Consider the following 15,132-nt stretch of genomic DNA (forward strand, 5'->3'; position numbering starts at 1 on the left):
ATGTGTTTTAAAAAGTGTGAATACAAAAAAAATATTTATTCATATCAGACTGATTCAATGGGAGAACCCATCCCCACAAATAGAATGAACCAGTTCTTTGCCCTTGTAAATTGGTGTCTCTGTTGCGGAGATATCGCAGTTGATGGAAATCTCTTTTGAGCAATGAGGGAGTCACCGCTGCTACAAACAGATAAGTATCAATGCCCTTGTTACTCCAGAGAGATCGTTGGTAGGGATGAGAGAACCGATTGAACCCAAATTTTCAAAAAGTTTCAGGCATGACTTAATCCTAAACTTTTGGGTTTCACCACCCATGAAACTATATTATACTCCAGGATTTCCTCTGACCTCAGAGTATAACAAGCGGAAGCCCAGGGGATATGAGTAAAATAACAGAGTTATAGTCACCATGTCTCACCTCTCCTGGATGTCCAACGGTCTCCCGGCACCCCCTTCAGGCCTCTTCTGACTGATATCATGTGCCACCTGTGATTTCGCCTCTGCGTCATTGGGTAAGCTGATGTCATTCAGCCCCATGTGACTGCTGAGGCCTGTGATTGGCTCTCAGGCGTGTGACATCAGTCAGAGGCCTGAAGAGGACGCCGGGGACCGCCAGATGCCAGAAGGATGCTCAGAAGAGGTGAGGCAAGGAAAGTATAATTCTTTGATATTACTCACCTCCCTCCGGGCCTCCGCTTATTGTACTTTGGGTTCTGAGAAAATCCCAGAGTATAATAATAACAGTTCTGGTTCCTGCGAAAAAAGATCAGCCCGAAACAAACCGGACAGCCATTTTGTTTAGTGACAAAAATGGAACTATCTTGGCAATGGAGGCCCCGATCCACAAAGGGTAAACTCTACTTGATTTATGGGACCCAAAACAATCGGTCTGTGTTGATATACTTCATACTGGTCGCGGACTCTCTTTAACTATGCTGTTCTGAATAAAATATACTTAGGAGTATTCATCAAGGCCGGTATATTACATACCAGTCTCTTGATCCCTGTGATGGCGGAGGATTGGCCTGATTTATGACAAGGCACAGGCCTCGTAACAGACACACCAACCTCTGTTGGCCTACTTGAGACGCCACTTGAGATTATTTTAGCAAAAAAGTGCTGCGGATTCTTAGTGAATCTGCCCCATTATAACTGGAAAACCTGTTCTCACATACATGTATATAGGTATATTTACTAAAGCAAAAAGGCATGGGATTGGAAAGGCATCTTAATTTCAGATTTTGTTTGTTAGCTATGTACAGAATTTTGAGAATAGAATACTTTCTGAAATACTAATGCGAAAAAACATGATCTGCAAGTACTATGGAGACATATATGACTAATTATATATATATATATATATATATATATATATATATATATATATATAAAACTAATAATTGTCATTCCTATAAATTACAACTATATAATTTTTCCATTCTTAAAAAAGTGGAGATGTGTATAAGGATCGGCTCGGGTGTCATTTTCTCGCTTTATCTGATGTGCACACTTTAAATAGAAGTCAAATCTCTCACAAAAGACAGGATTACAGTGAATGCACTTCTTAGGGCCTAAGATGCCATATGGAGGAGGACGGAGAAGTATAGAAGGAGTTGACCCGGGGGGAATATCTGTAGTCTGAAAACTAAGCTCACAGTTCACACAGCGCTATCAAACTGTTCATTTAGTAGCTGCAAGGAGGTAGGAGCTAAGTGACATGTGGTGCACATGAAAACCACACAGTGTGGTTGAAATCACATAGGAGCTCAGTTATAAAGATAAATGCACCTCTAGTCTACATGCTGTTCACCACATTTATTAGGAGTTTTAAACACTTTTAGTCTTTCCACCTTGCTTAAAGGGGTTGTCCCATCACAAGGACCCTATCTATACTGCTACTTTATGTGGATTTAAGACTTTTCCTAAATGCATTGCTTTATCAAAACTGCTTTGTTTGGCCGCTATCTTAATTTATTCACTTCATTGTTTACACTCCGTTTTTATGGCCCTTGGGATTATCTGTTCCTTTGTCGAGTGATGTAGCTGCCTGCTCTCAGGGGGGGGGGGGGGGGCTGGGAGCAGCTCTGAGCTGTTTGAGAAGCTCCGCTACTTAAATGACACATATAGGAGAAGTGAGAGCTCCAGGATTTCTGAGCTCTTATCAGTCGGTTTAATTGAATTTGGCTGATAAGGGCTGAGATAAGGAGTCCGTTACCTCTGTATGTAATGCAAACTGACTCAAATCCAGCTCTGCTACATCAGCTTCACACTGTGGTAATTCATTTACAACCAATCCCGTGCAAGTGAAACCCCGCCCACCTATGTACCGAGTAAAGCAGGAAGTGAAGAGAGCACAACAGCCTACAGGTTAGTGAACAAGCGTCATGGGAATACCCCTTTAAGAAGAGAGTGGGATATATTGGAAAGGAAGTGGGACCAAATGGAAAAGGAATGGACCTTGCCAGAAACTAGGCGTAACTAGGAATGGTGGGGCCCCATGGCGAACTTTTGACAAGGCCCCCCCCTGACCAACGTCGAATACCCCAACCAACCCCCCCCTGCATTCCTGCGCGCTGTATTATGCCCCATAGTGACCCCTGCACACAGTATTATGCCCCATAGTGGCCCCTGCACCCATTATACCCCATTATACACTGTTTCTTACCTATCTCCGGCTCCACTGCAGTCCTCGGTGGTGTCGGCCATCTGCAATGACGTCAGGACATCACATGACCTGGGACGCAGGCCCGGTCATGTGACGTCAGGAACGTCACAGAAGTAGGCCTAAAGCATGTCTGGAACCCATAGAGGTAAGTAACACAGTTTTTTATGTTCTCTTACCTCTCCCGGGTCTCCGATCATTATAATCCAGGGTCTGAAAAGACCCCCAAGTATAATAGTGTTTGTGGGGTCCGAGGCGTCACTTACCGAGCCCAGCCCCTACCAGGATCAATAAATAAATAGGGCCCATTACTGGGCTGGAGTAACAGACTATTAAGAAAAAAAAACTGCAGCGGTAGCGGCTGTCACCGGGCCTCTAATGTCCTGGGCCCTATGGCAGCTGCTACCCTGGTAGTTACACTCCTGGGCCTTGCATTGCAGCAGTGTGTTCCAGGTCTGTGACAAAATTCTGGTGCAAGTTTCTGTTGCAAAATAAGACTAAGTTCACTTTTGTGCCAGAGTCTCTGCTGCTGGAGACTCCAATGCAGAAACTTCTAGAAATTGGCGGAGAGGAAAGTCCTGCCTGCTTTCAGTATATAACACCTGATGACCACCCAGAGAATCCCATTATGGTCAATTGGGTACACCAGTGTCCATGGGTAACCATTGATTTATTGGTCCAGCTCTCCGTTGTTTGGCGCAGATGTGAACCTAGACTTAGCCAACTAATACATGATATAAAGTTAGACTAGACAAACGAGCATTTTGTAACTGTCTAATTTATATTTGCAATCTCTATAAATGATACAGGATTAGTAAATCTGTCTTTTTGTGACAATTTGTGATGCAGTTTTTAGAGCCAAAGCTAGGAGTTCACATAAGAGTATTTCTTGTTTTTTGGATTTACTCCTATCTTTGACTTTCTAGGCCAGTCTAGGCCTTCCTAGGATTTTGTCCACTTGTCAAAAACAGACGAGGACTATGATGCTGAATTTGAAACAGAATTTGGAGAATTGTGCCACTGTACTTTGCCTATTGGGCAGGGCCAGATTACAAATGAGTCTGAGGCAGAATTTGAGGTGGATTCTGTGTCGAAATCCAAAGCAAATTCCCATGTGTGAACTTACCCTCTAAAGGAGTTCCCAAATAAGGGCACTCTATGTCAAAAGAGGAGGGTCTCTCATTCAATTACATACAGAGTTATCTTTCATGCTCAATGGAGGTCTAATTGCTGGGATCACCACCAATCTGGAGAATGCTGCTTCAGTTTTCCTGTCTTGATTGAGTGACAGGCCGAGCGTGCACCTTGTCACTCCATTTATTCGCTACTAGAGATGAGCGAGTAGTACTCGATCGAAAAGGTATTCGATCGAATACAAAGGTATTCGAAATACTCGTACTCGATCGAGTACCACTCGCTGTTCGAATGTAAAAATTCGATGCAGAACCAGCATTGATTGGACGAATGCTATACAGTCGGCCAATCAACGCTGGTTCTTCTCCTACCTTTAGAAGTCTTCTCCGTGCAGCTTCCCCGCGGCATCTTCCGGTTCTGAATTCACTCTGCTAGGCATCGGGCCTGGGCAGTGCCGACTGCACATGTCCGCTTGTAGTGCGGACATGTGCAGTCGGCGCTGCCCAGGCCCAATGCCTAGCAGAGTGAATTCAGAGCCGGAAGACGCCGTGGGGACACTACACGGAGAAGACTTCTCGGCGAATCCAGCCCGACACTCACTCGTGGACTTGGTAAGTTCAATTTGATCGAACGTTGCCTACCCCTGAAACGAGCATTTTCCCCCCATAGACTCTAATAGGATTTGATATTCGATTCGAGTAGTCGAATATTGAGGGGCTACTCGAAACGAATATCGAACCTTGAACATTTTACTGTTCGCTCATCTCTATTAGCTACCCCTTTAACTGTCCCTGTGGTGACCCTGCAGTCGATCAGAATACTTTCTTCCTGGATTTTCACTTATGTCATGGCCGTTCGGCAGAGGTTCTTACAGCAGAACACCCTGTGATCATCTGGTTTTCAGAAGACTCTTTGAAAAAACAGACTTTATATAAAGTAGACTACAAAATGAAGAGACAATGGTTCGTATAATCCCATAATGGTATATTACATAGTATACAGTTACAAATAAATATCAGTTATTCCACTAATGCAAGTTGCCATAACTTTTACTACTTATATAGTTTGTGATTTCCTTGCCTCTGTATGAAAATGGAGAATACGACCCCATAAGAATCCAGATATCGTATACAGGACCACAGCCTGACCTGACTTATAAGATATATTTTGGGAGAAGGTGGAAAAAAAATCCTGCTTATTTCCCTCCAAGGATAGTGTACTGACCTTCTCCATGATCCTGTCGATCTGGCGATTTTGTGTGTCAATCTCATTACCCATATCAAGAGCCATGTGACGTAGGTTTCCAATAATGCCACTAACTTGCTCCAGGTTCTCATCCATTTCTGTTTCTCGAGCATCATTTGTTACTCTGTAAAGAATACAAAGCAATATTTAAGACACAATTTCAATGTATTAATATTTCTGGTCAACTTTAAGAGACTTCCCGACCTGATGGCCCACTATAACATTGTCGAGACCGTTTCGGGTGTCACCACTTTTTGCATTTTTTTTTGTTTGCAGTTTTATTGGTTTACTTTGCTGATAAGTCGTTTGATAAAATATGTTCCTCTAAATATCAAAGCATGACCATGGAGTAAGCGGGGTACAAGGGTGATCCCCTACTAATTCAGTGGAGCTAAATGTTTTTTGCCTCACTCATAGATTTTTATTCTTTGTAGATCAGTTGAATTTCTCACATTAAAAAATATTTTGATTATTATATTGTTATATTATACTAACCTGCTATATTATCTGCTGCTCTAGTGTCATCATTCTGGTGGTCCCCACCCATCATTGGACTGGCCACTATGTGGTATTATATTGTGTGGGGCTCTGGGGAGCGTGTTATACTCTGTGGGGTCACTGTAGTGCATTATACAGTGGGGGTCTCTGGGGAGCTTTTTATATTGTGTGGGGCCACTGTGGAGAATTATATACTATGTGGGTCCACTATGGGGGAATCAGGGGAGCATTTTATACTGTGTAGGGCCGCTGCAGAGCATTATACTTTGGGGGCACTGTAGAACATTATTTAACATGTGGAGCATTACACTGAGGTGGGGGGACGGTATATATACCGTAAGATTCAAGTTATTTCTGTGACCATTGTGCGTTTTTCTTTCATTAAACTAGGGGTACCAACAATTTTGTCCGTGTGTGTGTGTATATATAGTTACAGTCCTATGAAAAAGTTTGCGCACCCCTATTAATCTTAATCATTTTTAGTTCTAAATATTTTGGTGTTTGCAGCAGCCATTTCAGTTTGATATATCTAAAAACTGATGGACACAGTAATATTTCAGGATTGAAATGAGGTTTATTGTACTAACAGAAAATGTGCAATATGCATTAAACCAAAATTTGACCGGTGCAAAAGTATGGGCACCTCAACAGAAAAGTGACATTAATATTTAGTAGATCCTCCTTTTGCAAAGATAACAGCCTCTAGTCGCTTCCTGTAGCTTTTAATCAGTTCCTGGATGAAGGTATTATGGACCATTCCTCTTTACAAAACAATTCAAGTTCAGTTAAGTTTGATGGTTGCCGAGCATGGACAGCCCACTTCAAATCATCCCACAGATGTTCAACGATATTCAGGTCTGAGGACTGGGATGGCCATTCCAGAACATTGTAATTGTTCCTCTGCATGAATGCCTGAGTCGATTTGGAGCGGTGTTTTGGATCATTGTCTTGCTGAAGTATCCATCCCCGGCATAACTTCAACTTCGTCACTGATTCTTGAACATTATTCTCAAGAATCTGCTGATACTGAGTGGAATCCATGCGATCCTCAACTGTAACAAGATTCCCGGTGCCGGCATTGGCCACACAGCCCCAAAGCATGATGGAACCTCCACCAAATTTTACAGTGGGTAGCCAGTGTTTTTCTTGGAATGCTGTTTTTTTGGATGCCATGCATAACACCTTTTTGTATGACCAAACAACTCAATCTTTGTTTCATCAGTCCACAGGACCTTCTTCCAAAATGAAACTGGCTTGTTCAAATGTGCTTTTGCATACCTCAGGCGACTCTGTTTGTGGCGTGCTTGCAGAAACAGCTTCTTTCTCATCACTCTCCCATACAGCTTCTCCTTGTGCAAAGTGCGCTGTATTATTGACCGATGCAAAGTGACACCATCTGCAGCAAGATGATGCTGCAGCTCTTTGGAGGTGGTCTGTGGATTGTCCTTAACTGTTCTCACCATTTTTCTTCTCTGCCTTTCTGATATTTTTCTTGGCCTGCCACTTCTGGGCTTAACAAGAACTGTCCCTGTGGTCTTCCATTTCCTTACTATGTTCCTCACAGTGGAAACTGAAAGGTTAAATCTCTGAGACAACTTTTTGTATCCTTCCCCTTAACAACTATGTTGAACAATCTTTGTTTTCAGATCATTTGAGAGCGGGCTGTCCATGCTCGGTGACCATCAAATTTAACTGAACTTGAATTGTTTTGTAAAGAGGAATGGTCCAAAATACCTTCATCCAGGATCCAGGAACTGATTAAAAGCTACAGGAAGCGACTAGAGGCTCTTATCTTTGCAAAAGGAGGATCTACTAAATATTAATGCCACTTTTCTGTTTAGGTGCCCATACTTTTGCACCGGTCAAATTTTGGTTTAAAGCATATTGCACATTTTCTGTTAGTACAATAAACTTCATTCCAATCCTGAAATATTACTGTGTCCATCAGTTATTAGATATATCAAACTGAAATGGCTGTTGCAAACACCAAAATATTTAGAACTAAAAATGATTAAGATTAATAGGGGTGCCCAAACTTTTTCATAGGACTGTATGTGGCTGATTGATTTGAGTATGGGATGAGGGGTGATGCTCCTTCCTGTCTTGTGACCTAGAATTGTTTTTGTCTTAAGGCTTGCTTTGTTGGTTGTCTCACATCTCAACTGGGTTATTTTATTGAGATTATTTATTAAATGTTAAGTTAAGATTTCAGTGAAGGAGCCATGGTGTAGGCTATTCACAGGAAGTAGTTGGGTGAGTCCCCAGAACAAGCTCCTCTGGTGGTCTCTAGGCCCTTCTGTCCAACACTTTCTCCACCAATCTTGTTAACTTAAACTGCAGTGATGATATACCGTATATAAAATTGTGACCAATATGGCCATTCACTGGTGATACAAGTATGTACAAATAAGTCCGCTGAGGCCTGTATAGAAGGACAAGTCAACAAGACCAGCGCTGGAGTAGAAGAGGATTAACCAGTTGACTGCAAGTAATTTTTTATTTTACTGGTAACTTTTTGAAAAACCCTGGACATACCTGTACTTTCGTAGGCCGAGCTGCGATACCAGATACAACTCATGGGCAGCAAAAGTAGACTTTTCTTTTGTAAACTCATACCATCACATTACGCCATAGCTCTGTACCAGATATATTGATGTTGCCAGTCTAGTTGCCCAGATGTGTCCAGCTATGATCTAGACTAGTGGTCTCCAACCTGTACTGTCTGGTAGGCTCTGAAGCCTTGCGGTCTTGGCTTATGGAAGGAACATACCAATATCCACAAAATAGGCCAAGACAAAATATGTTTTTGTAAAGTTACAAACTTACCTACGGACAAAGCCACCACTAATGGCCATCTGTTCACGTTCATCCACAACACGTGCAGGCTGACTTGCAACAACTCCGTCTTGGTTATTGCCCCAGGCTTTTTTATAAGCATCACTTGATTTAAGCCTATAGAAAGCACATTGTCAGTGACCTAAAAAAGCATAGCCATTAGTATATGAATATATATATATATATATATATATATATATATATATATATAACAAAAAAAGTCACACTCTCCATGGTACGACATAATAGAGCTGATTCAGGCAGATGAGCATTCGACAGGAGCATCACCTTATACCGATATATCATGAACCCAATTATCTAGTGCTGACACAGGTCAGCTGTGAAATCTCGAGATTTAATTATTATATTCAGACTGAATAAACAGAATTTTTCATATTTTCATCTGGTAAAGAGGAAAACATTGAATCGACATAAAACACACAATAAAGACGTACTGGCGGACATACAGTACACAGAACAGAACTGCCGAGTATAGTGTGTACATCACATCACATGGACATGCCCTCTATTTGACATAGATTAGCGGTGCTATTACTATGCAATGGTTAGGTTGCATAGTATCTGCTTTTCTAAGTATTTTGGGCGCTTCTAAAAACAACTACTATAAGACGAGTTCTTTTGCTGTTTGAGATAATATATCGGTACTTGTAAACAGTTACCATACATCGAGAGTTGATGTACAAACCTTGGTCAACAAAGACAACAGAATATTTAAAAAAAAAGTAAAAGTAGCTGAAGTGGAATGAATGCGGCAGCGAACAAAACAAGCATTATAGCGTCAATGCCCAATACACCTTTTTCATGCACAAGCTGGCGGCATGAATAGGAGGTGAAACACTATTCACTAAGCACAACTGCTCCAGTGGTTCACCATTACTTTAATGTACCATTAGTAACAGCTGTCACAGGGCCCAAACCAGTCAAAAGTGGAGAACTCCATGAAATAAAAACATAAAAATTAAAAATAAACAGAAAAAAATTTAATGTTTTTGAAAAAAAATTAAAAAGGTTCTCCTCATTTAGATTACCAGCAGTAACTGAAGTCTTTAATACATTGCTTTCTCTTTCAACATGCTCTCTACTTTATAATAAATGCTCAGCAAATCTTCAATTTTTTTTTTTTTTTTTTTAAGCCCAGCGAGTGTCGGACAGGTGATTTATATGAGTATTGTCCTCGTTCCTTTTCAAGTGGCAAAAGACTTCTGCTCTACTGGACAGTGGTAGGAAACACTGGAGTACCAGAAATGGGTAAGAATGTTTTTTAAAAAATTATTTTTCACCTTCCTTGGCCTCCTTGCAGAAAGAATATCTTGGACAACCCCTTTAAATTAGTAATATCTGCCAGAAGAAAGCTGTCTTCTATAGAACTGTCTCTATATATTGCTGATGTCTCTCTGTTTGGGCAGTTCTCCTTTTCCTTAGGGGGCATTCACACCGAGTAATTTGGCGCTGATTCTGACACGATAACTCAAAAAAAATAATTCTTCACCTTCACTTCAATGGGTTCTGCGTGGAAAACGGAACCCACTGAAGTCAATGGGAGTCTTTTTTTTTCAGCGCTGACTCTGACGCAGGTTCTGAGCCAGAATCAGTGCCAACTTCCTCCGTGTGAATGGACACTTACTCTCCCCTCTCCATAGAGTTCTATTGAACATTTGATCAGTGATAGAAAAAGGCAAATAAGTCGAGAAACTTTTCTTATATAAAGTATATTACAAAGTTTATTACCTTCAAAAAAAACCAAAAAAAAAACAGTTGTGTATGTTAACATGGCAGAATTGGAAGAGGAATGGTGAGACAGTCTTCCACTCCAAAAACTGGCCCAGTGGAATGGAGTGAAGCCGAAGCCGAGCCTGGACTCTCCGAAGTAAGGTTTGATGCATCACTGGACTTATACAATGGGCTAATCAAGTGAGAGGCCTCAAAATTCTGACAAATATTCCAAACCTGATGGATTTATTTTTACATTGTCATGTCATGGTTGTAGTCCATGTTGTTCATGCAACTCTTTGCCCGTGCAACAGCTGTCATGGCCAAAGTTGCCCTAATTGGAAGAATAGTAGTTTCACCAGCAGATTACAGACTTTGCTACATGTTCTCTTACATTGGTTACACTTATTACTAAAGTGGAGAATTCCTTTAAGTGAGTTTTTGAGCAGATATTGAAGCAGGCAGAGAGGTTGTGTATTTTTGTTGCTCTGTCATACAATACCAAACCAATCTATTCTTTACAATAGCTGGATATGTTGTGATCCAGAGCAATGGAAATCTCTACCAGTTCATATACAGTAGTTTATTTCATTGCCCATCTTCAAGGAACTTCTATATAAGGAACACTAGTGGTAAAGACTTTGTTGATGGAGTTATACTAATTAACGTGATTTCTGCAGCATAGGGCAGGTGACTCAATGAGATCAGTGGGGGTCCGTGGCAGGGGTCCTTGTAATTGCTTCAGAAGGGGAAGACTAGAGATAAGAATTAGCAAATTGGCAACACGCTGCATTATGGGACATAGAGAAACAGTGAAGTCAGCATGGTCAGCTTTTTACATATACCCTATAGTGTACTATGCCACAGATCTCCTTCTAGCTCTAATAAAGACAATTCTATAGTAGTTAAACCTTATTATGGCAATCCTCATTACATGACCTGTTGGAATTCTTTGAGAAATACAGAGAAAAATTATCCATAAATGTAGAAAGAAAGAAGCAATGTATTTAGTAAAAGTTGCAGTAGACCAGTTACCAGCCAATTTGTTAAAGTTATCTGAAGGTGGACAACCCTTTTAATAACGAAACTTTATTGTGATATTACAAAACCATTTTTGACTGGGTGACCATAGCTAGAACCATTAAAATCTAGGCATGCCTGCAGTGGCAGATGTTAGAATGTGCAGCATTATCTGGGATACTCTTCCTATGACTAGAATATCTTAAGCAGAATGTAAAGCTATTTGATAATTCGACAATATCCTTTATGTGATATTACCCTAGAGGAGGTTTCACAAAGTCGAGATGTGCTGAAAATAGATTATTATTATAACAATATTTAATTGACGGGGGAGATGACAAGTCTTGGCTCAAGTGTCTACCTCCAAATGTAGAATATTTCTTAACAATTGGGATAGTTTTACATAGGATTGCATTAGAAATATCGCAGTATGACATGAAGAATAGGAGGTAACAGCCTCTTTAGCTACTAAGGCTACATTCACACGAAAGAGATGCAAAACGTCCATTTTTCACACCAGTCTTGTACCTCTTTTCACAGTGTATGGAGGGATCCGTGAAAACGGACAAAAATAAGGCATGACCATGGACCGTCAAAATAATGGTTATGTGAATAGCCCCATTCACTAACATTGAACTTAATGCTGCCCGTAAAAAAATTGGAAGTGATGTAGCCATTACTCACCATCATGTGAATGTAGCCTAATAGTGACAGGTGATCAGAACCAAAATCTGGTAAGTGTCCTGTAGTAATCGTATTCACTCCCTGCTATGCTGCACATGGCTCACTTATTGAAAATTCCCAAACATGCTGTATCCATTCTCTATCGTAATCCAGACGAAAACAGACTAATTTATAATGCACACAATTGCGACGATTATATTATTTACAAAAAAAAAAAAAAAAAATTTTAATTCAACTCTTTCTCATTTACCAACACGCGAATTGTTACCTGGGTCACTGGAGCCAATTTCATATTGACAACATTCAAAAGAACCCAGACAAAATACTGTTACCTCTGAATTCTAGACAAAATATATTTATCTCTGAAAGGTAGACAAAATATTATTTCCTCCGTATTCCAGACATAATATTATTTCCTCCGTATTCCAGACATAATATTATTCCCTCTGAATTCTAGGCACGACACTATGAACTGAATTTGCAATAGAAGTGTGCATTACAACATAGTCTATTCTGCGTCTTGGAGAGGTATAGAATTAACTTGCGCTAGGACTACTGGATGAGAACAAATGCGTGACCTTTCAAGGGAACTGACAGGAAGCCCCGCAAGCTTCTAGGAATTATCTACATGCAATAGTGTAACGTTTCAGCATTTCCGTCTGGACATTCCAAAACTTTTTTTTTTTATTTTTTTTATCAGAATTTTTGTTCCAATTGCTATATGGTCCAATGGATCTATTAATACTTTTTTTTATATCCCTGGTGACATTTATTCCATTTTTTTTTTTTTTTTAGACGGAAGTGTTGAAGTATGTATGTCTAAGGAGAGAATGTAGTGCAGTGCAATCTTCACTGCAGAATGCCTGATTTTAATATGTCTACTACCCACTATCTATTCTGTGAGATGGATACTGATCTCTCTGCATGCCACATGCTTTTTCCTGCCCATGTGTCTAGCAGCGATGATCTCTGCAAGGCTCAATGATCAGCCTTGGGTGCTCAAAGACTTAGGCAGGCAGAACCTACTTGTTACATGGACAGACACATAGACCACAGAATTTTCCTAGGTCCGTCAAATTCTTTTCTGCTTCTTTCATGTCCTTATTGATTTGCTCCATCCCTTCCTCGATGCGTTCCAGTTGTTCTGATTAAATACAAGCATTATATCCCCACAGAATGAAGCAGATGGAAAAGGACAAAGAAGAAAGACAAAACTTCAGACATTCACTGTGACAAAAACTGGACACCACAGAGCATAGTCGGTACCCAGTACCTACTTGTTACAAGGACATATGAAAAGGCCACAGCATTTCCCTAAATCTTTTAAATTTTTCTCGGCCTCCTTCATGTCTTGGTTGATATGGTTCATGCCTTCTTCAACACGATCAAGTTGTTCTGGTCAGGACAAAGGGATGACAGTGTGGAATGAAATTTTATTTGTCTTAAACAGAACATGATAAAGGACTATGAAAACGGATCTGTAAAGGTATTTCAATGCATTACGGGGGCGGATGCATTGAGTGGATGTTGATCATTGGGGCTTTCAATGATTTTTGAATTTTTGGGGGGTTTAGAATGGAATAAAGTAACAATAAAATGAACATGAAATCAGATTTTAGTTTAGTGGACAACTATGTAATGGTATGGGACACCTCGGTTTACGGTTTGTGAAGGCTCAAGACATTTTCTATTGACAAAGACTTTGCGCAACATCCAGGTCAGCAAATCATTGTTACATTATCACAAATCATTGTTATGACACAAGCCATAGAACAGAGAGCTTCAAGAAAAGAAAGGCATTAGCGTAGTCAGGCCATAATTCAGTATCGCGAACTGCGCTAGCAAAATGGAAACACAAGTTCATACAGTATATACATAGATTTGCAAATTTTTAAGCACATGTATGTGATAAGCTACACAGATACCTACAAAGAAGGCAGCCTCAAAGCCAGATAATACATTCAGACATTGGATGGAGTTACATACTGGATTAAGCTCTGGTTGTGTATATATAGCACAATCTCAAAAGTGTAATGTAGATGGCAATATTACTAATGATGCTTGTAAGGTTTGCTGAGCTCAACCAAAGGAAACAGTTAAAGGAACTGTCCTGTGAATGGAACCACAGCATAGGTCATAAATGTCTGATTTCTGGGGGTCCCATACATGATATGTGTCACCCACTTGAAAAGGAATAATGGACACACATACCAACTTCTGCACCAAAGTATATGGAACTGATAGGGACAGTCAAATATAGAAATTGGCTATCTCTATCACTTCCATAGACTTCGAATGGAACTGCAACGTATATGTGGGGCTACTACTCAACTGGTGGATCCAACACTGACCATGAACAATGGGACCCCCAGCCATCACCTAAACTGTGAATAGGTGATACGTTGGGATCCAAAGCCCAAGCAGTATGGAAGAATCATGAGGTCAGAGAAAAATACTATTTAAAAAAAAGAAGAAGTTAGAATTCTAAAATAAAGCATCGAAATTATTGAATATAAAGTCTTAATCCTAATTTCAGTAACAAATTTGGGTAAAGAAAGTTGACCAGGAAGTACAGTTGAGTCTGGTGGAGGTCCTGGGACCATTGTCAATACTGGAGTGGTGAGGAATTGTGGCTTTTATATTTTTAGCCCATTCTGAGTCAGTTTTATTTTTTCTGACTGATAACCCATTTAACCTCTTAACCTTTAATACAATTTAAAATATAAATTTTTCAAGTTTTTTCTAACAACACTTGACTGATAGTCATTTGGAACATGTCACATATCATGGCAGCTCAGGGTCTTTGTGGTTGACCACATTACACAGTGACAAGTACGGAATCCTTTTTGACATGTTGGTCATTGATACAGTGTACAATATTTGTGAAGGCACTTTCGGAAGCAGCAGATTGTAAATTTTTTTAACTTGCACCATTTTAGTACATTGCCTTTAATACCATACATTTTGGATGAAGCTGATACATCAACTTAAAGGACTAGAAAATTATTGCACCAAATTTTTTTTCATATATTAGTCACTGTGGTCAAAACCGTAAATTTTGGTTCAAATTCAGCCAAGGAGAACATCTGTATAGAGTTTGTATTTTGGGTGGGTTTCCCTCCGGTTTCCTCCTACACCCCAATGACTTATATACTTAGGAAATTTAGACTTTAGGCATTTAGTTGATGGCACTATATAAGTAAGCAAAATAAGTCAACATCCTGAGTTGAACTGTAGTTATTTTTACAAAAAAATTGTCTGAATTTTGTTGGATTTATTATCTAAGTTGTTGTGCAAATTATCATAGTTTAATATGGTAAAAT

The 15,132-nt window shown here is 40.0% G+C and overlaps 1 protein-coding gene across 2 annotated transcripts in view; it reads right to left on the reverse strand.

The window, feature by feature from the left end:
- SNAP25 (synaptosome associated protein 25) overlaps window positions 1-15,132 on the reverse strand; it is a 79,450-nt gene that overhangs the window by 1,729 nt on the left and 62,589 nt on the right. Inside the window, exons 5-7 of one of the 2 annotated variants that reach the window (XM_075267445.1) lie at window positions 12,836-12,953; window positions 8,366-8,491; window positions 5,021-5,165 (exon numbers count right to left, since the gene is read on the reverse strand). In XM_075267445.1, the coding sequence (XP_075123546.1) occupies window positions 5,021-5,165; window positions 8,366-8,491; window positions 12,836-12,953 (389 nt within the window). Of the gene's footprint in view, window positions 1-5,020; window positions 5,166-8,365; window positions 8,492-12,835; window positions 12,954-13,086; window positions 13,205-15,132 lie in introns of both variants that reach the window. The other variant, XM_075267447.1, reaches the window with a different exon arrangement.

Source organism: Leptodactylus fuscus, chromosome 3 (genome assembly GCF_031893055.1).
Source record: "Leptodactylus fuscus isolate aLepFus1 chromosome 3, aLepFus1.hap2, whole genome shotgun sequence".
In the NCBI taxonomy this organism is placed as follows: Eukaryota; Metazoa; Chordata; class Amphibia; order Anura; family Leptodactylidae; genus Leptodactylus; species Leptodactylus fuscus.